The sequence below is a fragment of the Camellia sinensis genome, chromosome 6 (genome assembly GCF_055761805.1).
Source record: "Camellia sinensis isolate YWXY chromosome 6, ASM5576180v1, whole genome shotgun sequence".
Taxonomy (NCBI): Eukaryota; Viridiplantae; Streptophyta; class Magnoliopsida; order Ericales; family Theaceae; genus Camellia; species Camellia sinensis.
Window position 1 is genome coordinate 176,968,896 of NC_138966.1, and position 24,782 is coordinate 176,993,677.

The 24,782-nt window shown below is 38.7% G+C and overlaps 3 protein-coding genes across 3 annotated transcripts; 2 read left to right on the forward strand and 1 right to left on the reverse strand.

The window, feature by feature from the left end:
• Window positions 1-4,981: 4,981 nt before the first annotated feature.
• LOC145793847 (putative disease resistance RPP8-like protein 2) lies at window positions 4,982-5,809 on the forward strand. Its single transcript, XM_082876723.1, has one exon. The coding sequence runs from the start codon at window positions 4,982-4,984 to the stop codon at window positions 5,807-5,809; it is 828 nt and encodes a 275-aa protein (XP_082732849.1).
• Window positions 5,810-13,088: 7,279 nt separating this feature from the next.
• LOC114279624 (uncharacterized) lies at window positions 13,089-18,605 on the forward strand. The gene is made up of 3 exons (XM_028221893.2): window positions 13,089-15,481; window positions 16,351-16,463; window positions 17,378-18,605. Exons 1-3 carry the CDS (start codon window positions 15,437-15,439, stop codon window positions 17,544-17,546), a joined length of 327 nt encoding a protein of 108 aa, XP_028077694.1. The 5' UTR covers window positions 13,089-15,436; the 3' UTR covers window positions 17,547-18,605.
• On the reverse strand, window positions 18,256-21,720 carry LOC114279623 (putative glutathione S-transferase). Its single transcript, XM_028221891.2, has 2 exons — window positions 21,263-21,720; window positions 18,256-18,792 (listed from the first exon to the last, which is right to left on the reverse strand). The coding sequence occupies exons 1-2, from the start codon at window positions 21,575-21,577 to the stop codon at window positions 18,418-18,420; spliced, it is 690 nt and encodes a 229-aa protein (XP_028077692.2). The 5' UTR covers window positions 21,578-21,720; the 3' UTR covers window positions 18,256-18,417.
• Window positions 21,721-24,782: the final 3,062 nt, after the last annotated feature.

A 24,782-nucleotide genomic window follows, 5' to 3' on the forward strand; every position in this document is an offset into this window, starting at 1 on the left:
GTGAGACTTGAACCGAGCAAGAAGAACTTGTCCGGCTGTTCTGTATCAATTCGCACCTCAACCAATTCCTCAACAGCCTTGTCTTCGACCTTGGTGCCCACATCATCCAAGACACCCTGGTCCTCCGGTCCCTCAATCATTTGAACGAATCCTTTGGCAGCCTGGCTCCCGTTGACCGCCACGAAGCATTGCTTGGACATGACTTGATCGCCCCAAATCTCCTCGATTGCCCCCATAGCCGAGGGGAATCTCATCACCTGGTGGTAGGTTGACGTTACAGCTTGCATAGCGTGAAGCCATCCCCTTCCAAGGATAAGGTTGTACGTCGAAGGCACTTGTAGCACCCAAAACTCCACCTGCTTGACCACGGATCCCGCTTTGACCGGCAGGATAATCTTTCCCAAGGGCCACTCCGGTTGTGAGTTAAATCCAACCAGTGGCGAAGTTGCCAGAGCCAAGTCTGTCTCCCGGAGTTTGAGCTGCTTGAACGCATCATAATACATGATCTCGACCGAGCTTCCCTGATCGATCAAGATCCGTTTAACATCAAATTCCTTGACGCGTAGTGTTACTACTAGGGCATCGTTGTACGGCGTCTGGATACGCTCTAGATCCCTTGAGGTGAAACTAATCACGTTCTTTTCTTTAGTCTTCCCCCTTTTGATGGCAGGCTGTACCGACAAAACTTCCCTCATATGTTCTGCCTTTTTTATCATGCCCCGGAGTTCGCAAACACGCTCCGGTTCCACGATGCCGTGGATGACATTAATAACTCCTTGTGGTGGTGCATCTCGGTCATCCTGTCCCCTGGGATTGATCAGAGCCTGATTCGGCTTCACACCGCCATCAATGTAAAGGTCTAGGTGCCCGGCGGCGACCAGCTCTTCTAAGTGTTGCCTCAAAGGCAGACAGTCCTCAGTTCGGTGGCCTCTCTCCCGGTGGAACGTACAACGATACCCCGGATTGTAGCCCTTTTGTCCATCGCCCAACTTAGCAGGAAACCGGACATACTCCTCGTCTCGGATTTCACTAAGTATGCGATAGATTGGAATCTTGAAGACCGTGGTTATGCCAGTTCTTGCCTTCAACCTTCTGTTTGCGTCTGCTACATCATCTCGGGGGTAGTCATCTCGGTCATTCCGACGTCCTCTACCCCGGTTTTTACGATTCGAGCCACGGTCCGATTCCTCTACTCGGTCACTTGAGCGGCTGGACTCTTGCTCAACTGCGTGCACTTTGCCTGCTGTTTTCTTGTCTGTTGCTACCGGAGTGGCCTTCATGGTAGAAGCTGACGCGTCATCCTCTACTCGGATATGCTCATTGATGCGTTGCATGAGTTGGCCCATGGAGGTCGGTTGGTGCATGGTAAGCGAGTCCCGCAGTCTATGTCCGACCGGGAGACCACGCTTATATTGCGTGATTGCAAGGTTGACCGGGCAGTCTAACATCTCGTTGAAGGTTTTCCAATACCTTGAATTGTATGCCTTCAGTGTGTCGCTCGGTTCCATCTTGACACTTAGCAAGTGATCGACTTCCTTTGGTGTTTTTGTGTTAGTTTTGAAGCGTGTAACAAACGCCTCGGTCAACTGATGCCACCTTTGTACGCTCCCTTCCGGCAACCTCTTGAACCACTTTAAGCCCAGCTCGCCTAAACTTGACGGGAAGATTAGGCACATAAGTCCGTCATTGCGCCTATGTCCGGCCATAACCTGTCGGAAGTGGCTCACATGCATGTATGGATCGGTTTTTCAGTCGTAAAGTGTGAACTTAGGCTGGTGGAAGCCCGCCGAAAGCGGCGTTGTTTCTATATCCAGGGAAAAAGGGGTGGCGCTCAGCCTAGCCAAGTCTGTATCTTCAAAGAGTGGCACTGCTTGACGGGGTGGAGGCATTCCGACCTCCTCGCTGGCGTGAACCCCGTAGGATAGCCGCTGGAAAGCAGGTATTCTCTGAGCTTCGCGCCGGCGAGCCCGCTCCTTTAAGACTGCCCGTAAATCCTCTGACTGAGCAGAGTAAGAGTACCTCGACGTCGTCACCGGACGTGAGGGTCTGTAGGTGCTGTCCTGCGCGCTAGACTTTTCTGCATGCACGTCAGAATCACCAACCTGGTAACTTCTGGTAATAGATATGGACTAAGTACGTCGCTGACTCTGACCGCCTGAACGGCGGGATGGGGTGCGCTCATTGTGGTCTCCCACTCCAGCTACACCATTCCCTTTGACATGCCGCTTCAGATCCTCCATCTCCGCCGCCATTCGCCGGATGACAGCGTCTTGATCCCTCAACTTATTTTTCAGACGTCTGGCGTGTGAGTCTCTCCTCCGCCGGTGACCGTCTGGACTCCGTGAATGTCCATGACTTCTTCTGCGCTTATCCCGCGCGTCTCCTGACTGTCCTCCGATGGGCGTCCCCAAGTCCGCCATTGGATGGATGGCGAGAGGGCCTTCTCTCCTTCTGGTGAACTCCGGGGTGGCTCCATCTATGGCAGACAACGGAAACTCATCGTTGTTCGCCATGGACGGCGATCAGATGAACCCGGAAGACAAGGTTTTGTCTGTCAAGCTTCCCACAGACGGCGCCAATTATACGGGGAGCAAATATTCCGGCAAGCCCGTACTCCTTTCTTCCGAGCTCCGTTTATGTCCGATCACCTGCGAGCAAATAACAGTGAGCTACCCGGCGGTGTGTGGCCAGAAAAACCCTCCGACGATCAAGTTAGCACACACCTTAGGATAGAGAGAGAGAGAGAGAGTGGAGTGCTTGAGTGTAAGAATTCCTTACAAAAGTGTTCGTGTGTCCGCGCATGGGGGGCGCAGACATGCTTATATACCCTCTGCGCCCCATATCTACTCCCAGTCATCTCCTGACACGTGGCTTCGATATCCCATCTGTCAGCATAAAACTTGCTGAACATCACCTAATCTTAACTGCCTGCCTTCACAGCTGGAGCTCGGCAGCCGAGCTGCTCTATCCGTTGCCGTGCCGTGCTTCATACCCAAGCACTTCACTGGCTAAGCCCAAGGAGGACCGGGCTAGGCGGCATCTCGGCAAAGCCTAGCCCGAGGCACCTTCTGTGGTCGGCCTTACTGCCGATCAAATGATTACCTCGGCTAACCACGCCTTTCCGGGCGCCGGTCATTCAGCTTGTCTGGCTTCCACCATCCCCTGATCAAGCAGCTCGGTCCATCCGAGCACTGCCTCGCCGAGCAGCTTCTTTACGGTCTGGGGCGGCACACACTTGGCCCAATTTCTGCCCGGCCCAAGTTCTGGCAGCCCATCTCCAGGCGGATAGTCGATCATCTCGGCCCCATGCACCATTAGGCTCTCAACCTGCTCGGCCGTTACCTCGGCCCAATTCCAGATCATAAATCCCCCTCTCATTTAGTACATGCTTTTCTTACTGTAAATACTACCAGCAGCAAAATAAACATTACTACTCGTAATAAAAATGTGGTAACATTTGTGGATCCAGGTGGTTTCATCCTCCACCACAAGTGTTTAAGTAAGCAACAGAGCTGGAAGTTATTTGAGAAAAAAGCTTTCTCGAAAATAGATACTGCAGGTTAGTTTGTTGTGAAATTTCAAGTATTTTGTGATCTAACTCCATATCTACTACTTCTATAATATGCTATCATCCTTCGCTTTTGTAGTTCAATGGCACTTTCTCTTTTTTTTTTTTTTTTTTTTTTTTTTTTTTTTATAAGATCTATATATTTCTACTATTGTTTTAATTCTCATTTTTACCTAATCAATGTTATGTTCATAGATTTTCTTGAATTTAGACTACACCACAAATCTTGAAATAGAAGTGGTGACACATAACATAATTTTGCTAGAAATTTTGAATTGGAACAATGAAATAAAAAGAAAAAGAGTAAGACAATGATGTGAAAATGATTCTTCAGGTTTCTAGTCTCACACAACCACATTCAATGCAAAACTACAACAAAAATGTTTATTTCTTTCATTTTGTGGGCATATAATTTTTTACTATTCTCTTCTTGAAATCATGGCTGATAGATTGTTTCATATGGTTGGGATTAGTTCTCTTGTTTATTAATATGTCGTGGTATTTATTCCAAGGTATATTAAATGGCAAGTTGGTAGATTATTTCTAAAGTTTTAAACATAACATAACAACTGACAATAAAAAGTCTTTGTGGTGTAATGTAAAACATTTTTGCAAATTTCTTCAGAGTGCATAACATAAACTAGCATACTCCAACTAAGACAAGAGGTATTCTGTGCATTGATAAATTTACACTTTGGTCTGTTGCAGAATTCAAAGTTGACACAATGATGGAGAAGTTAGGAATAGAAATGGTTGAACAATGTGGGGGCTTACCACTAGCCATTATAGTACTTGGAGGACTTCTAGGAACAAACTTGACCCTGAGCCATTGGCAGAAAGTGCAACAAAATTTTAATACATGAGAAGAGGAGGAGGACAAGATGGAAGAGTATTGGATGTGTTAGCTTTGAGTTACCAAGGCTTACCATATCAGCTCAAGGCATGTTTCCTTTATTTGGGCAATTATCCTGAGGATTTTGACATCAATGCAAAGAGACTATATCAATTGTGGATGGCTGAAGGCTTCATATCCCAAGAAGACTTGTCATCAATCTAGATGGGAATAGTAACTTTCATCTCTTTGAACAAGAAGAAAGAGCTTGGCATATTCGGACAATTTTATTCTTCATAGGTGATGATTGTGATTATTCATTTGGAGAACAATTGACCCGTTTCTCCAAAGAATCCAAATTTCTTAGAGTAATAAATTTCGATGGAAATCCATTTGACAGAAAAAAAAAGGACCAAAAAGAGTTACCAAAAGAAATAGGAAACCCAATCCTTTTGAGGTACTTGGGTATAAATAGGGGTGCATTCACAAAGTTGCCATCATCAATAAGCAACCTTAGACACTTGCAAACCCTTGATTTACGAACAAACTTCCATATCAGTGTTCCAAATGTGTTATGGAAGATGGAAGGATTGGTACATCTTTATCTTCCTTATCGTTACTTTTGTACAGAAGGCAAACTACGAGTAGATGGTTTGAGGAATCTGGAGACGCTACAAAACTTGGATTCAGATAAGGTTAATGTTAGAGATCTCTTCAAATTAACCAATCTCTGGAGTTTGGAGAATGTATGCATAGCGGGAAAGCTTGAGGACCTAACAATGGTCAATAACTACATCCTTAACAGCAAACATCGACTACAGCACACATCCATTAAATTTCTACATTGTGATTTGTGTTCAGAAGATGGATTAAGCCTCCTGAGACAATTGCTTGGGTGTGTTTGCCTTGTTCAATTGCGTATAGATGGGATTATAGGTAAGTTACCACAATACGAACACCAGTTATTATGCCCAAGACTCAACTATTTATCCCTGCAGAACTCTAAACTTGAGGAAGACCCAATGGCAACACTGGAGAAGCTGCCTAACTTAAGGATTCTATCCTTAGAAAGAGCCTTTGTAGGAAAGGAAATGGTTTGCTCTGCTTATGGTTTTCCTCATCTCAAGCATCTAATGCTTTTGTGTTCACAACTTGAGGAATGGAGGGTGGATGACGGAGCCATGCCTAAACTTTCTTATCTACTGATTGCATGCTGCAGGAAATTGAAGATGCTTCCGAATGGATTGACATTCATCCCTACCCTCCAGGGATTGCAGACTGTCGCTATGCCTAAAGCATTCAATGACAGGCTCCGAGTGGTCGATGGCCAAGAAGGAGAGGATTTTCACAAAATTAGCCACGTCCCTTCCATTCGTTTTGACGGTAAAACAATTCCTTTTTCTAGATGAATCCAAAAGGGACCAGTAAGAATTCTAATATCCCACAGTTTTTGTATTTAATCTTTCATATTAAAATAAACTGACAAAAACAAGAAAATAGAAGAATTTTAGAAAAATAATCAATAAATCCTCTTTTACTTTTGAGATTACTAATGAATATCAAGTTTTAATTCAAATAAGTAAGTCTTATTTATAATAAAAGGTTCCCACAAGATTTCACTACAGCATATTGGCGTCTTATTCCAATTTTATCCTTCCTATTTAATATGAACAACAATTTTAAAAATAAATTTAACTTAATTAAAATTTAAAATTTTAATTGTAAAAATTATTAATCTTATACTTATAATTTTGTTTATTAAAAATCATTTAATTTGAACAATTAAAAATAATTTAATTATAATATTTCTAATAAATTAAAATTATTTATGAAATTCTTTGTTCATAATTTGATATAACTTAATAATAATTTTCAAAATAAAATAGCACTTTTTGATAAGTTTTTCATTGTGATTTATGATTTTTTTTAATACAATATCATAATTTTTACAATTAAAAATATTATTTTACTTAGATTAAAAATACTTTAATATTAAATTAGGGATAAAATTGAGATAACATCCAACATTATGGAGCAATAAATATTTTGAAAATATGTTATAAAAAAATAAGATTTAATTGTACATATTGAACTTGATAGTAATCTTAAAAACAAAATAGGACTTATTGGTTATTTTTCCTAGAAATTTTCAGAAATAGAGGAGAGTGAAGATCAGTACTTCTTCCACTCATCTCTCTTCCTCTTTGTCTCATTTTTTCCCTTTTCTACATATGCCAATAACTTTTCCTCTTGAAAAATATTTACATGCAACTGTTCTTCTGTTGGGAGTAGACTTGTTTCATATATATTTGAAAATTTATACCTACATCTCATTTATTTTTAGTTGCTTATTGTTCCCAAGTCCTATACTAGAATTCATAATATAATTGTATCTACACCACACGATATTTTTGTTGGTATTTTTCTGTCTAAATTTTTAGTCTTTAGCATTATTCTGAAGACATCTATTTATCTCTCTCTTACTCTTAATATTTATTTCTCACCATGAAATGTTATATAGATGAAGTTATCAACTACTACAATGAAAGGGGAAAAAAATTGTATTGGTGAATTTCTTAATTAACATGGGATTTAACTTTTAAATCTACATCTTATCTTTTCCTTTAACATAGCTCTGGAATTAGTTATACAATAAATTAGGAAGAACAAATTTATTTTTACACAACAGTTATCCTCTATGGATTGTTGCAGACCAACCATCAAAATCATGAAAGCGGGTAATTGCTCTTAAAAAAATTAAGAAAAATTTTCTCTTAAAAATAAAAGAAAAACAGATACAGAACTATATTTAGAATTGGAGAGGAAACTTGTACGTATTGAGGGGTACTAATAAGCACTAAAAAGATAATGCATCATGTTCTTATGGATCATTACTAATTTCATGTTCCTATTCATTCATATTGTCATGTTTCAAATTCACATGCTTATACTATATTCATCATGAAGGTGAAGACTTTTAAGAAGATGAAGGCATTGTTGTTAGGGAGGCTCTTGTCTTTGTTGAAGCTGAAGGGTTAAGGTAATAATTGTTGAAATTGAAGCTCAGCAAATTGTTCATTAGTTAAATTTTATGTATAGAACTGGTGCTAATATAGAGGATATGCTAGCTGATTGTCATATATTTGTTTTGTATTTTCTCAACTCTTGTTTTGTTCATACTAGACAATCTTGTAAAATAGATGGCCCACTAGGAAGCATAGATACGGATACGAGATACGGATACGACACGATACGAATACGGCAATACGATAAAACCTAAAAAAATAGGATACCGGTACGGTTAGGATACGTTTGTGAAAAATATATTTTTTAAAATTATTAATAGTGAGTTACACATAAGCTAAAGAACGTTGAGAAATCACAATGTAATTTTATAATGCAAAATACTAACCTTTAAGAATTTTGTATTAATTTAAGCTAGTAGCTTGTTTACTTTTTAAATTTTTAATAGGTCTTGCAAATATTTCTTTTCAATATCAAGTTTAATATATTTATATTACAATAATAGAACAATTCACAACTTGTCCCTATGCTTTTTCCTTTGACACTAGTGAAAAATATTGTATTCAAGTTTACTTGCTTATTTATTTATTGATGTTTAATTTTACCATTGTTATATTGTCTTGTTAATTCTTACTTTCTATGTAGTCATAGGGACATGTATGAAATAATTAGGATACATCAATTTGATAAATTCTATTATTTAACTCACTCTGCTCTTCTTATCGAAAAACTTAACAAAGTATTAGAAAAATATTCTTATATTTATGCTTGCAATTATATTATATTATATTACTATGCAAGAAATGTTGCAATTCTAATTTCATAAAAACAAGTAAACATGACTTGCAGTATCCGATACTTCAAATTAAGTATCTGATACTCCAAAATTAATGAAAAAATAATTAAGAAGTACTCGATACTTTTAATAAGTATCCGATACGTATCCGCGAGTATCTAAGGAGTTTCGGTATCCGATACGAGTACGATACGGATACGTCACCCTATTTGAAGTATCCGTGCTTCATAGATGGCCTATGATCATGAAGTAGCCAGGTTTGCTCTATCTATGAATGTAATTTCTATGGTTGATATGGCATGTATCAAGACTGATCTTAGGCTGGTTTGACCTTCATCTAGTGTTTCAATAAAATTATCTTTGGTTGACCAAAAAAAGAAAAAAAGGAAAAGAAAAGAGAGAATGAGATCAGAGGATGCATTCTTTCTCGCAGCTGTTTATTATGATTTCAATCCTTTTAAAACTTATGAGACCATTATGAAAAGTTTGACGGAAGTGTATGCAAATTACATAGCTAAAGCTAATCAAAATTGGAATCTGAACATTTTGCTTATTAATCTGGAGATATATGTAGATTAAAAGAAAAAAAAAATGGAGCTTTTCATCTAATCTACGATTATCAAATGGATCCTTGAAAGTGCAATTCAATTTGAAGAAAATAAAATGAAAGAAGGAAGAACCAGCATGGTATAAACAAAATTCTTTGTTCAAACTATTTGCATAGCTAATCACACTGTTTGTTGTAAATTGCCAACCATTCAAGGTTTTGTGATAATATATGATATGTCTACTGCATAACTTTCACAAAACCAGTCATCAATAGTAAATAATTTACTAACTAGTTACCTCTTTAAAGTATGTTCAACATTTATTCTAATTTGTAGATGAAGTTATCAACTGCTACATTGAAAGAAAATTATGTTGGTGAATTTCTGATTGTGGCATTTACATATTGATCACAGACCTACTTAACTTAACATGGGGTTTAACTTCTATCACCATCTTATCTTTTCCATTCACATGTTAGCTTTGGCATTAGTTAGGTAATAAATTAGGATGAAAATTTTGCTTATTACACGACAATTCCCACTGTGAATTGCTACATACCCATAAAAATTATGACAGCAGGTAATTTCTCTCAAAAATAAAAATAAAAATTAAGGACTTAAAAATAAAAGCTAAAATATATTGAACTAGAATTGGAATTGTAGAGAAACCTTGCCCTTTTCAACTAGCATTAAATAAGTACTTTCATGTTTTATTCATCATTAGTAATGTAATGTTCCTTTTTTTGATAGGTTGTAATGTAATGTTCCTATTCGTTAGTTTTGTCATGTTTTAATTTTATAAGCTTATGTATGCTTATGTTCAAATCAATTCCAGGTGAACGGAATTGAAGGCAATGCTGTTTGGGAGGTTCTTGTCATTGCAGGTATAAATTCTATGCACAGGACTGGTGTTGACACAAAGGTGGTGGTAGATGATTGTCATATATTCACTTGATATTTTCTCAACTCTTGCTGTGTTATCTTGCAGCACACGGCTCTTGGTTTTAACTTCATCTAGTTTTTCAATAAAATTTTCTTTTGGTGACAAAAAAATGAATGATATCAGGGATTCATTATTTCCCGTTGCTTACATTGCTTTAATTGGCTTCATACAATGCTTTTAATCCCTTTTTGAAACTTATGAAACCATTATGAAAAGTTTGAGAGAAGTTTACACATTGATTAGTTAGAGTTAACAAAAATTCAAATTCGGGCATTTCGCTTATTAATCTGCAGATTTACTTTTGTTAGATAAAAAATAAGAAAAAAGACAGAACAAGGAAGAGAAGCTAAATTTCTAATCTAGGAATTATTGAATGAAGCCTTGAAATGCAACTCTATTTGAAGAAACTACAATAAGAAAGGAAGCAACGAGCCTCAGTTGTACAAAAATTCTTCATAAGACACCGATACCCAATTTAAACACTGGGATCTTTTAATTTTATATGATGGGTAAAGAAAAGACGCTCACTCTTGTTAGAATTGGAGAGGAAACTTGCCCTTATTGAGTGGTATTGAATAAGTACTAACACATTAGTATTGTCATGTTTTTATTCACAAGTAGTACTGTCATATTCCTATTCATTAGTAGTGTCATGTTTGAATTTTATATGTTCATGTTATGCCAAAATCAACTCCAGAAGAAAATTTGAAAAGCGAGATATGGTTTGATTGCTTAAATCAAGTAAGAGTTCAAAGAGTTTGTAATCAAGAATTCATTTCTTCTAGTTGCATATCAAATTTGTTAAATCAGTGCAGCTGTATACTATGATTTTAATCCTTTTTATTATTTTATTTTTTAACTTAGGAGTTCATGTTCAAAATCCAGATTGGGGAATTTCATTTACCAAACAGCTAATTTGTTGCAGGATGATGATATTGTCTTAGTGCTTCCTTCTATGCTGCTTGTTCAACCTCGATGGCAGAGGCAAAGAGCTTGTCTGGAAGCTCTTAGATGGTTCAAGCATATATCAATGGATATCTGTGTGGTGTTCACTTGTTGACACATATAGTTCTAATTAATTTGGTGAAGTTACTTTGGCTGGAGACTTATGTGGACTTTAATTTGTTTGGTTTATTGGAAGACATTAAAACTATATGTAATTTGTTTGCTTGTTTAAGTTTTTATTTTGTTGTTACTAAAGCTACTTGGTATGCTGTTTATGGAGCTTATGTTCTACCTAATAAGTCTGATTTCAATAAGATCAGTTAGTTTGTCATGTACTTGTTTAGTTTTATATATTTATGGGTAAAAATATATTTGTGGTCTTTATAATTTGCTTTTGGAATCAATTTGGTCCATGTAATTTCAACTCTATCAATTTTGCCTTTTAGTTTTCATATGGTGTCAATTTAGTGCAATTTCACTTGTCCATTAAAGGTTTCAATATCCTTTCAGCAAAGCCTCCCACCTGCGATGTTCTGATGGTGGCAGACGTAATTGATCAGGTTCATAAGTCTTGGCATTTGGACCCACTGTTGCACTGTCTTTCCCCAGCCGAAGTTGAAGCCATATCAGTTATACCTATTGCAGTGGAGGGACGTGATGATTCGGTCATTTGGCACCACAACAAGTCCGGCCTCTACTCAGTAAAATCAGGATATGCTCTAGCCAGATCTCTTAGGGACCGATCCTCGGACAACTCTCCCTCATCCTCTATATCCCTCGTCAATAATATGTGGAAGATTATTTGGGGATTAGAGACTCCACCCAAAATTCGGCACTTTTGGTGGAAGGCTTGTCATAACCTCCTCGCAACCAAAGCTGGTCTTTTCAGGCGCAAATGTGGCACTTCAGCGGTCTGCCCAATCTGTCTTTCTGCTACTGAAACAGTGGAACATTTGTTATTTGACTGCTCTTGGTCCAAAGCTGTGTGGTTTGGAAGTTCACTTAACCTTCGGATAGCCCTTGGCTCAATCCCAAATGTGTCTCAATGGACAAGTGATATCATTAGCCAAGCCTCCTCCCTCTCTGATGCCAAGGCCTCTCTCAGCAAAATTGCCATTGTGGGTTGGTTCATATGGAAATCGAGGAACGAGTTCGTCTTCAATAATATCCCTGTGGATCCTTTGGCAACACTCCATAGAATTGCTCACTCTTGGACTGAACCGGCAGACCTCTTAAGCACTATCACCAATCAAGATCATCGGCCTACTTCTCTGTCCTCTACCCCTGTCTCAGGATGGATACCAGCCAACTTTGGTTACTTCAAGATAAATTGCGACGCCTCTTTCTGCCAACGGAACTCCATGGCTGCCATTGCAGCAGTTATTCGGGATTCCAATGGCCAACTAATTGATGGTAACGCCAGGACTGTTTCGGCCTCTTCAGCCTCCCAAGCTGAGGCTTTCGCTGTCCGCATGGCTTGCCTTATGGTTAGGGCCCATAACTTGTCCTTTGTGGAGATTGAGAGTGACAACCAAATGGTTATCAAACTGTGTGTTTCAGAACAGGTACCTCCCTGGGAGTTGAGTGCTATTATTATGGATATTCACTACTTTGCTTCTGTCTATCATCTTTCCTTTTCGTGGACTCACAGATCCAACAACCGGGTAGCACATTGGGTGGCCACATCCCAAGCCTCTCAGGCTCTTCCTGTATCCTGGGCAGTGATCCCACCAGATAGTCTTTTATCCTTTCTATCTGCTGATGTATCTTCTGCTAATGTATCCTCTGTTGTTGGTTAATAAAGTGTTAGTGCCTTTCAGCTCAAAAAAAAGAACTCCTTAACAAATTTGGCAGAAATGGAGAGCATACAAATGGTCCATTCAAAAGGGAATATGTTATTTCAAATTAGATATTAATCCCTTAATCACTTTAAGAATAGTGAATGTGCTATTTTGCCTATTGAATTTAGTCAATTTTCTATAGTGAATGTGCTATTTTGCCCATTGGATTTAGTCAACAATGGCGCAAGCCATTGGATAGCAAAGGCTTTGTACACAAACTCTTTACCTTTTGATTGGGTTGTCAACCCCCCTGTTGCCTTAAATTCTGTTCTTTCTTCAGATGTATCCCATTTGCCTGTTTAATGATAGTTTGGGAGTTAAAATTGATGCAATTTAGAAGTAGAAAAACTAAATTGACAGAAGAACTACATTTTTGGGACTACATGTGTCATTTGCCCTACAAACTTTTTTATTTTGAAAAAAAAAAAGTAGCCTAGAAAGTGCAACTCAATTTGAAGAAATTACAATGAGAGAAGGACGAACCAACATGGTTAAACAAATATGATGTTAGCACCTTGTGCTGGGTTTTTTGTTTTGTTTTCTTTGTTTTTATTTGATTTTATTACCAAACATAAATATATATATATATATATATATATATATATATATATTCACGAGAAGAAGTTTTCAGGTGGAGAAATGTTTGGAGAAAAAGACACAATTATTTTTATTTTTTCTTGACCCAAGCCTTTCCCTAAACAATGTGTAAACACATAAAACCAAGAGTAATTAACACGAAAAGAGCAAGACCCCCAATAAATTTTGGATTGAGATTCATCTCTAACCTCCAAGAATTGGAGATTGCCTATATGCCTAAAGCATTCAATGACAGGCTTCGAGTGGTCGATGGCCAAGAAGGAGAGGAACGGTAAGAATTTTAATATATCACAATTTTGTATTTAATCTTTGATATTAAGGTAAGCTGACAAAGACAAGAAAATAGAAGAATTTTTCAGAAACAGAGTAGAGTGAAGATCGGCACTTCTTCCACCCATCTCTCCCTCTTTGTCTCTTTTTTTCCCTTTTCTACATATGCTCTACCTATGCCAATAACTTCTCTCTTGAATATTCACATGCAAGCTGTACTTCTTTTGGGAGTAGACTTATTTCATATATATTTAAAAAATTATATCTACATCTCATTTATTTTCAGTTTGCTTATTGCTTCCAGGTCCTATATTGGAGCTCACAATATATAATTGTATCTACACCACACAATATTTTTATTGGTATTTTTCTGTCTAAATTTTTAGTCTCTAGCATTATTCTCACGACATCTATTTATCTCTCTCTTATTCGTAATATTTATTTTTCACCATGGAGTGCTATATAGATGAAGTTATCAACTGCTACAATGAAAGGAGGAAAACAAATTGTGTTGGTGAATTTCTTATTGCGGTATTTACATACTGGTCACAGCCTGTTTTATTTAACATGGGATTTAACTTTTAAATCTACATCTTATTTTTTCCTTTTACATATCTCCGAAATTAGTTATGTAATAAATTAGGAAGAAAAAAAATTATTTTTACACACAAGTTATCCTCAGTGGATTGTTGCAGACCCATCAAAATCATGAAAACAAGTAATTGCTCTTAAAAAAATTATGTTAGTGAATTTCTGATTGTGGTATTTACATATTGATCACAACCTACTTAACTTAACTTAATGTGGGGTTTAGGTTTAGCTTGTATCTCCATCTTATCTTTTCCTTTCACATCTTAGCTCTGGTATTAGTTAGCTAATAAATTAGAATGTAATTTTTTTATTACTACACGACAATTACCCACCATGAATAACCAATCAAAATCATGATAGTAGGTAATTTCTCTTTAAAAAAACTGAAGGCCATAGAAATAAAAGCTAAAATATATTGAACTAGAATTGGAATTGGAAAGAAACTTTGCCCCTTTCAACTGGCACTAAATAAGTACTAACACTAACACAATAGTGCTGTTATATTTTTATTCATCATTAGTAATGTAATCTTCCTATTCATTAGTATTGTCATGTTTCAATTTTATATGCTTATGTATGCTTATGTTCAAATCAATTCCGGCTGAATGGAATTGAAGGCAATGCTGTTTGGGAGGTTCTTGTCAGTGCAGGTATAAATTCTATGCATAGAACTGGTGTTGACACAAAGGTTGTGGTAGATGATTGTCATATATTTACTTGATATTTTCTCAACTCTTGTTGTGTTTATACTAGAAGATCTTGCACCAGGCAGCTCTTGGTTATAATTCATCTATTTTTTCAATAAAATTTTCTTTGGGTGACCAAAAAAAAAAAAGAAAAAAAAAGGGATGAAATCAAGGATTTAGTATTTCTCGGTACTTATTGCATTGCTTCAATCAGCTTCATACAATGCTTTTAATCTCTTTTTGAAACTTATGAAATCATTATGAAGAGTTTCAGAGATGTGTACTCAATTGATTGGTTAGAGCTAACAATAATTCAAAGCCGGGCATTTTGCTTATCAATCTGCATATGTACTTATCAATCTGCATATGTTAGACAAAAGAGAAAAGAAAAAAAAACAGAACAAGGAATTATAGAATGGAGCCTAGAAAGCGCAAATCTGTTTGAAGAAACCACAATAAGAAAAGAAAGAAACTAGCCTGGGTTATATAAAAATTCTTTGTCAATGGACTTATGCTGATAATGAATGAGTATGAAATCAGGAATTCATTCTTTCTTGTTGCATATCAAATTGGTTTAACCAATGCAGCTGTACACTATTATTATTTTAATGCCTTTTTATGTTTTCTTTTGGAAACCTAGTAATTGAAAATGAAAAGTTTGATGGAAGTGTACCCAAATGAATAGGCCCAATCAAAATCTTAATCGGGGAATTTCACTTACGAACCTGGTAATTTGTTGCAGGATGGATGACAGTATCTTAGTGCCCCGTAATGAATTAAGTTGTTCATCCCTCTATGCTCTTCAGCCATGATGGTTCAAGCATATCGGAGATATCTGAGGTGCACATGTTGACATATAGCTCTACTTTGTCTGGTTTAGTGCAAGACATTAAATTTGTATGTAATTTAGTTGCTTGTTTGGTTTTCACTTTTGTGTTACTCAAGCTACTAAGTAGGCTGTGCACCTCATGTTCTAGCTAAGAGCATCAACATCAAACTCGGTATGTCCTTTTGTTAGCTATTTGTGATGATCAAACTCACAAATGGCATAACTTGCATATGGTACACACCATTTAGTATCTCCCAACCAAAATAAATAAAAAAATTATCTAGAAAAATAATTTGTAGTCCAAATTTAATTCTTATAGTGGAGCCCACATTTATAATGTACCTATACCTCCACATTATTTTTGTTCATATTTTTTCATGCCTGTATTTTTGGCTCCTAGTAGTACCTTGGGAACATCTATTTATCTCTCTTTTACTAATTAAATTTATTTCTCACCATGGAGTGCTATATAAATGAAGTTATCAATGGCTACATTGAAAGGAAAAAAAATTAGGTTGGTGAATTTCTCATTCTGTCATTTACATATTGGTCACAAACCTACTTTAGTTAACATGGGATTTAACTTTTAAATTGCATCTTATCCTTTCCATAGCTCTGGAATTAGTTATGTAATAAATTAGGAAGAAATTTTTTATTTTTACACAGCAATTACCCTCTGTGAATTGTTGCAGGCCCATCAAAATCATGAAAGTAGGTAATTAATCTTAAAAAAAATTAAGAAAATTTTTCTCTTAGAAAATAAAACAAAAGATATAGTGAACTACATTTAGAATTTTTATTGATCATTACAAATGTCATGTTCATATTCATTAGTACTGTCACGTTTCAATTTGATGTGCTTATGCTATGTTCAAATCAGTTCCAGAAGACCATAAAGATGAAGAAGAAGATGAAGACGATGAAGATGAAGAAGATAATTGAAGGCATTGTTGTTATGGAGGCTCTTGTCTCCGTTGAAGCTGAAGGGTTCAGGTAGTTATTCTTGAAAGTGAAGCTCGACAAGTTGTTTATGAGTTAAATTTTATGCATAGAACTGGCGTTGCAGCAGAGGTTATGCTAGCTGATTGTCATATTTGCTCTATCTTTTCGTAACTCTTCTTTTGCTTATACTAGAGGATCTTGTATCAGGTGGCTCATGATCATGAAGTAGCAAGGTTAACTCTATCTATGAATGTGTATCCACACTGATCTTAGGCTGGTTTGACCTTTATCTAATTTTTTCAATAAAATTTTCTTCAGTAGAAAAAAAAGAAAAAAAAAATGAATGAAATCAGGGAATCCAAAAGTTTGAAAAGTTTGACAAAAGTGACATGGTTAGAGCTAATAAAAACTGGAATCCAAACATTTTTCTTATCAATCTGGAGAGGAAACTTGGCCCTGTTGAGTGGTATTGAATAAGCACTAACACATTAGTATTGCCATGATTTTATTAATTAGTACTGTCATATTTTTTATTCATCAGTAGTGTCATGTTTCAATTTTATACATTTGTGTTATGCTCAAATCAATTCAAGAAGAAAAATCGAAAAGCAAGATATGATTTGATAGCTTAAATTTAAGTAATAGTTCAAATAGGATGAAATATGGAATTCATTCTTTCTCATTGAATATCAAATTGGTTTAATCAATGCAGTTGTAGCTGCATACCGTGATTTAATCCTTTTTGATTTATTTTTGAAACATGGTAGTTGATAATAAAAAGTTTGACAGAAGTGTACCCAAATGAATATGATTAGGCCTAATCAAAATCCAAATCTGGGAATTTCATTTACCAATCTGCTAATTTGTTTCAGGATGATGAGGTCTTAGTGCCCTGCAATGAATTAAATTGTTTGTTCCTCTTATTTTGTTGGTTCTAATCCTCATTTTTTTGGTTTATCGGGAAGGTCTGTCAAAGTTGCTATAGACAAGGCTAAGAAGCAGTGCAGATTCAGCCTGGGTAGTGCATCCTTCTATGCTTCTTCAACCTTGATGTCCAGGAGGGAGGCGTATATGGTCTGTAATTTGTTTGGTTTATTGGATTTGGAAGACAATAATTGTAGATGTGATTTTTGATGGAAATAGAGATGACCACACCATAATACAGTGTGGCTCTCTGCATGTGATTATTTCCCGTGGCTTGGTGATTGATCCTTCCCGCAAGGAGGATGTAAATCTGGAAGGTTTGGTCTGAATTTAAATAAAGAGACACAATTGTATGAAGCATAGTGACTATTGGGTTTGGAGACTCAATATCAATGGATGTAACCACTGATAAAAGAGATATCATGTAGCCTATAAATAGATGGCTGGAACAATCGAACTACACACTTGGAATTTCTAATTATTCTCTCTTTGTTTTCACTTCCGGATTATATATTCTTCTTGCGTGATAAACACCCTCATGGGATTATCGATCTTTGCCATTGATTGTTTTTCCTTCAATTTTTGCTTGTTAAGTTTTCACTTTACTGTTACTAAAGCTACTTGGTGGGCTGTTCATACAGCTCAAGTTCTAGCTACGTCTGCTTTCAATAAGATCAGTAAGTTCTGTTATGTTCTTGTTCTGTTTTATATATTTATATATGAACTCTCTTTTTTTCCCTTTTCTTTTTGAAGAAAAAGAAGTAGCCTTGAAAGTGCAACTCATTTTGAAAAAAAACTACAATGAGAATAGGAAGAACCAGCATGGGTAATAATAAGAAAATTCTTTGTCAATGGATATTGCATAAGAAAATATGCAATTCAAACTATCCATATCAGAAAATATACAACTGACAGAACATAGCAAAACTCATGATTGTTTTATTACATTGCCAACAATCCATACCATTAGGTATATAACTAATTACTAGCTAGTTATGTATTCCAGTGTATTTTCAACATTTATTCTCATCTTCATCAAGTGAAGCAAGCGAAAAACAACTAGAAATGTTGAAATTTTTAATCAACCTTTTCTGGCAGCAGCAATGAGGGATGCGATTTCTTTGCTGCGCTTTTTGAAATAAACAATCATCTTATCTCTGGGAGGCAACTTGTCCTTGATCACAGGATGTTTGAGAAAATTGTTCATCCAGGCAGTGGTGTTTGGGAACTGGATTTGGTCTACAATTTTCATGGACCCAACTTCCTCCCAAACAGGAAGCCAATAAGAGATCCATCCAAGTGCAAGGTCCAAATACCCAATGCTTTCCCCTCCAAAAAACTGTGTCTTCCCTTTTAGCTCTGCTTCTATCTTCTCTATGGCCTCAATGGATGCTTTCAGAGCTCTTTCCTTCTCATCTCCTTCTGAGCACATAGCCATCCATGCATTTTCCAAAAGCTATAACAAACATGCACCAAAAAATATTAAGGTGCCGTTTGGTAACACTTACGTTTTCAGTTTTTTGTTTATATTTATAAAAATTTTAAAAACTCAAATAAAAACTTGTTTGGTAAAATTTTTGATTTATAAATCAGTGGCCTCAGTTTATAAATTTGGCCAAAAAATGAAAACACAAAAAATGTGTTTCCATTTTGAGTTTTCAGTTTTTTTTTTTTTACCACCCAACACTAGCCACCACCGTCTTCCGCCACCACCACCTGCCACCACCACTCACCACCCACCTGCCACCACTCGCCACCACCAGCTACCACCCACTTGCTACCCGCTCGCCACCACCACCCACCCCTCGCCGCCACCAGCACTACCACCACCACCACCCACCCACCCACCCCTCGCCGCCACCACCACCACCACCCACCTGCCATCCACCGCCCGCCACCACCACCCGTCACCTACTTGCCACCACCACTCACCACCCACCTGTCACCACCATCCACCACCTGCCACCACCAGCCACCTACCATCTACCTGTCACCACCAGCCACCTGCCATCCACCGGCCACCACCACCCACCACTCACCACCACCACCACCACCATCACCTACCACCCACCTGCCACCACTACCCACTCGCTACCACTGATCACCCACCACCATCACCCACCCACCCACCACCACTACCACCCGCCACCCACTTGCCACCACCACCCACTTGCTACCACCCACCACCAGCCACCGTCACCCACCCACCCACCCACCATCACCCGCCACCACCCACCACCACCTGCCATCCGCCACTCACCTGCCACCACCACCGACCACCACTACCACCCGCCACCCACCTGCCACCACCACCCACTTGCTACCACCCGCCACCGTCACCCACCCACCCACCATCACCACCCACCACCACCTGCCATCCGCCACTCACCTGCCACCGCCACCCACCTACCGCTACCACTACCCACTTGTTACCACCCGCCGCCGTCACCCACCCATCCATCACCACCACCTGCCACCATCACCACCATCACCACCACCCGCCACCACCACCACCACCACCCACCCACCCGTCCGCCACCACCACCCGCCTGCCACCACCGCTCACCATCCACCTTCCACCACCCATCACCACTCGCCATCCGCCACCCACCAGCCACCACCACCCACCTACCGCTACCACCACCCACTTGCTACCACTCACCATCCGCTACCCACCTGCCACCACCACCCACCTACCGCTACCACCACCCACCACCCGCCACCATCACCCACCCACCCATCACCACCACCCGCCACCTACCCGTCACCACCACCTACCACCGTCACCCACCCACCCGTCACCACCGCCCGCCACCTACCCGTCACCACCACCCACCCGCTACCACCACCCGCCATCCTCCACCCACCTGCCACCACCACCCACCATCCGCCATCACCACTACCACCCACTCGTTACCACCCGCCACCGTCACCCACCCACCCACCACCACCACCACCACCCACCCGCCATCACCACTTTCCACCACCGTCTTCCGCCGCCACTTGCCACCACTTGCCATTTCTTACTCTTTTTATATTTTTAAATTTTTTTAAACATTTTGTCAATTACCAAACGCGTTTGTAGTTTATGTTTTTTTAAAAATAAACAAAAAATAAACAAAAACCAGTTTATAAAATTTTTATAAATATAAACTGAAAACGTAAACGTTACCAAACACACCCTAACCATTCATTCAAGCATTTAGGTTTAAAATAAAATAATAAATTAACAAAAAGAAGGGTAAATTACAAACATCATGATATTTGCTTAAAATATAAATTATCTCATAAAATTACATCTCGCCCATTTAAATTTCTAATTGCAGAATAAATGACTCATTTCATTAATAAATGTTATATCTGGTCCATTCAAATTTCTAATAATATTACAAATGATCTCTTTTATTAATAAATTATTAAATCGATCTCTTTTATTAATAAATTATTAAATCAATTAATAGCTTTTTAATGATGTCACAAAAATATTTCATTAAAAATTTTGATAATTTTATTGTTGTATAAGAGAGTAGTTAACATTTTTATTTTTTTTATTAATTCTGTTAAATAAAAAATGTTGACAATGAAACATTTGTAATTTTCAAAAATATTTGGGACAATCTGTATTTTAAATAAATATATTTCTAATTTATGTAAAAAAAAAAAGAAAAGAAGAAGCTATATTACATCTTTCTTAGCAAAAAAAGCTACAAGTAAAGAAAATACCACAAAAAAATGAATAAAACAGTTAATTAGCAAAGATTTTACAATGGAAAACACATGAACTCAAGAAGAAAAATCAAAACCCTTTTTTTTTTTCCAATTTCCAAGCTACTAATTGAATCAATAGTAAAGCCAATAATCTATTTTAAGGATTCAAGATTATTAAAAAAATTGGATAATGAAAATTTAAGTCAAGAACAAATCACCTTCTCCTCGGCGAACTTAGTCCAAAATCGAACGATGGCTCTTTGATAAGGATCTTGAGGCAACAATGGACATTGTTTCCATGTCTCATCGATGTACTCGAGAATTACAAAAGATTCAAGGATCACCTTCTGGCCATGAATCAGTACTGGGACCTTCTTATGCACTGGGTTCAATTCAAGAAGTAAATGACTCTTGTTGAAGATATCTTCTTCAATGTATTCATACTCAACACCCTTCAGTTTTAGTGCCCACTCTACTCTGAAGGAAAATGGGCTAACCCAAAATCCCAAAAGCTTTACTTTCTCACTTGCCATTGGAGATATAATAGATATGTTTGTTGCTTGGTGCTAATAAGTTCATATATACATATTCCAAACTAGACTTAGTCAAACTTTGCATCTTTAGACGCCAATCTTGACTAGTTGGATGGTTTAGATAGCTCAATCCATTACACTAAGCCTCCGTTTGGGAAGTGGATTGGCTTTTTTATTTTTTGGCTTTTTTAGCTATTTTAGACTAGGTTAAAAAGTTTGGTTTGGGAAGAGCTTTTTGACTTTTTGGCTTTTTTAACTTTTTTTTGTGAGAGAATAATGTAATGATTATAGATTGGATATGATGTTTTGTTTTTTGTTGCTAAAATAGCCTATTTTGTCTTTTGTGGCTAAAATAGCCAAAAAAGCGTCGTTTAGCTCTTGCCAAACGAAAACTAGTCTTGCGGACCAAGTTAAATATATATATTAATTAAAATTATTTTTAAATATATACAATTTAATTACTCACAATTGTCACGTTATATTTCAATAAACAAAAGTCAAAATGTCTTAATTATTTATTAATTTGATCAAAATTTATCAATATCATTACCCATACCAAATGGTAATCACACAAACACAAAATACATTTAAAAAGTTTCAAAATTCTCTCATTATCAAAACGAGTAATAAATAAATAAATATATATATATATATTCAGGATTGAAGGGGGTAAATATAAAATGGGTCGGGTTCAAGCCTTGGGCCGGCCCAATCCGCTGAAGTCTGAATTCGAGTGAGCTGGATGAGTATATAGGCAAACCACTTGAGCCCAACTTCATGATCTATAGTCCACCCAAGTCCTCAAGCACTTGGGCCCAACACCGCAGTGGAAGGCAAGGCTAGCCCAGCCGTGGTGCTGGGCTGGGCCGAGCTGCGATAATGAATCTGTGGGCCGAATAGATAACAGGCCGAGCCCATACAAAGATATCCGAAAGGACCAACCCATCTCTATGAATGATCCTGTACAAGGCCGAGACGAGGCATAATGACACCGAGCTGAGGCACATCGGTACCGAGCTGAGAAAACCTCACAGGGAAACGTAAAAGTTATGAACTTGTGCATGTGCAAGTTGCCACCTCAGCTGGTCCCCTACACCTAGAATCACGGAAGTTGTTGAGCCAAAGGAATGTGGTTTGTTATCAGCATGACTACAATGAGTATATACATTAAATGGCAACTACCAGGTGGTCCCCTACCATAAGCAATGCTGAAAGGACACCTGGCAGTATCTAAGCCCCAGGAACCCACCTTGAGAAGCAAGCAAGGAACCAACATATATATACAATATGAACTTCACATGGAAGGTAACACATAAAAAAAAACAATTCCAAGCAAACTTACAAACTCTATTTGATATTCATTCTTTCTCCGATCACTAATTCCCACACCAGAGGGGTTATTCGGCCAACCCCGGTCAGGTAGCTCTAACGATGCTTCTTGTGGCAGGAGCCTTAGTCCCTGGATAGTCCAACCGAGTGCAGGGCCCCGATCCATTTTCATCCAGTGCGGAATCCGGTACGCACAATTGGTGCGGTGAACGTGGATCACTTCATCTCTAAGCTATGCATTCAGTTCTGGCGATGGGGATTGAGGACGTTCCGCCTTTAGCACATACTCCGCAGACAGAGAAGACGAAGGACAAAGGTTTGGCACTCCCAACAGTCCCGGAGGAACAAACTGGAAACAATAATCGAACCCCTGAATCCGTCGAGCATCGATTACCTTTCGCTGGAAGCTTTTCTCATCACTTTCTTCTGGAAAAGGATTAGAGAGATCGAATCATAGACTCCATGGGGATGGAGATACAGGAGTTGAAAGCCCAACTTAAGAGGGTGCTGGGTGATCCGATGAAAAAGAAGACGGAAGCGGAGCCCTCTCGTTTACAGCGGAGGAGCTCATCCAGAGAGCCACTAGTGAAGAAATTCCCCAAGAATGAGTCTGGGCAACAAAGCCAACCTATCCCGGTACAGAGTGAGGCAGCAAGCAGTCACACCCGTGGGTCATGCCGGAAAAGGGCCAAAAGGCAGAAGACAGTTAGCCAACAGACTGACTACCTTCCTCAGGACCTTCGTACTTGGTTGATCGGCAATAGGCAGAACGAGCAACATTGAGATCATCTGGACCAATCTGTTCACCAGAGAGAACATCAAACGCTGGACAGGCTCGTCTCTTCGCCGTTCTCCCCGGAGATTTAGACCATGAGACCTCCAAAGAAATTCACCCCACCGAAGTTCACTCCATACGATGGGAAGTCGGACCCGCTGACACATATTAGTCATTATAGACAGATGATGTCCCTATGGAACCGAGATGAGGCACTGATGTGTAAAGTCTTCCCATCCAGCCTAGAAGAAACCGGACTTCGATGGTTCGATCGTGTCCCTGCTGGATCGATCCATGGCTGGAAGCAACTCTCCGAAAAGTTCCTAGCCAGGTTCGTCTCCAACACTAAGATCCCGAAGGAGCCGGATACACTGTTCGGCCTCCGAAAGGAGCAGGAGGAAACGCTGCGCAATTATACTAGGAGGTACTGGGAAGAGCACAATGACCTGGAAGAAAATGTGTGTAGCGAGCAGATGGTCGTTATGTCCTTCAAGCATGGTCTACGCCCAGAAAGTAAGCTGAGACAATCACTTACCAAGCGTCCGGCCACAGCTTTGAAAGACTTCCGCGCCAGGATTAAGCAGTACGTTCGTCTCGAAGACGATCAGATCCCCATCGAGGTAGCGTCAGCAGAACAAACAGCTCGGCATAAGAAGAGAACAGATCGAGGAGAACACCAAGAAATTGCAATGAATGAGGTGGATAAGTCCAAATCCCACGAAGCCGTTGTGACTGTATTCAAAGAGCCAATCTATCGAATCTTGAAAAATATCGCGAGAGTGCCCTTCCTTATTTGGCCGTCGAAAATGTTAGGGGACCCAGCTCGGCGCAATCAGAAGCTCAGATGCACCTATCATCAAGACAGGGGGTACATGACTCAGAACTGCAGGGCACTAAAGCAAAACTTGGAAGACCTAGTGACAGCTGGACACCTAAGGGATTACATTAATCAGGATAAGGAAATGACCGAACTGGGGAACCCACCACCAGAAGCAAATATCGAGCATCCGCCTCGGCTGATAATAAATGTGATCCACGGGACAGCAATTCAGGAATCTAAGGAGGCATTGAAGGAAGAGATTGCTAAGGCTGCGCAAATTC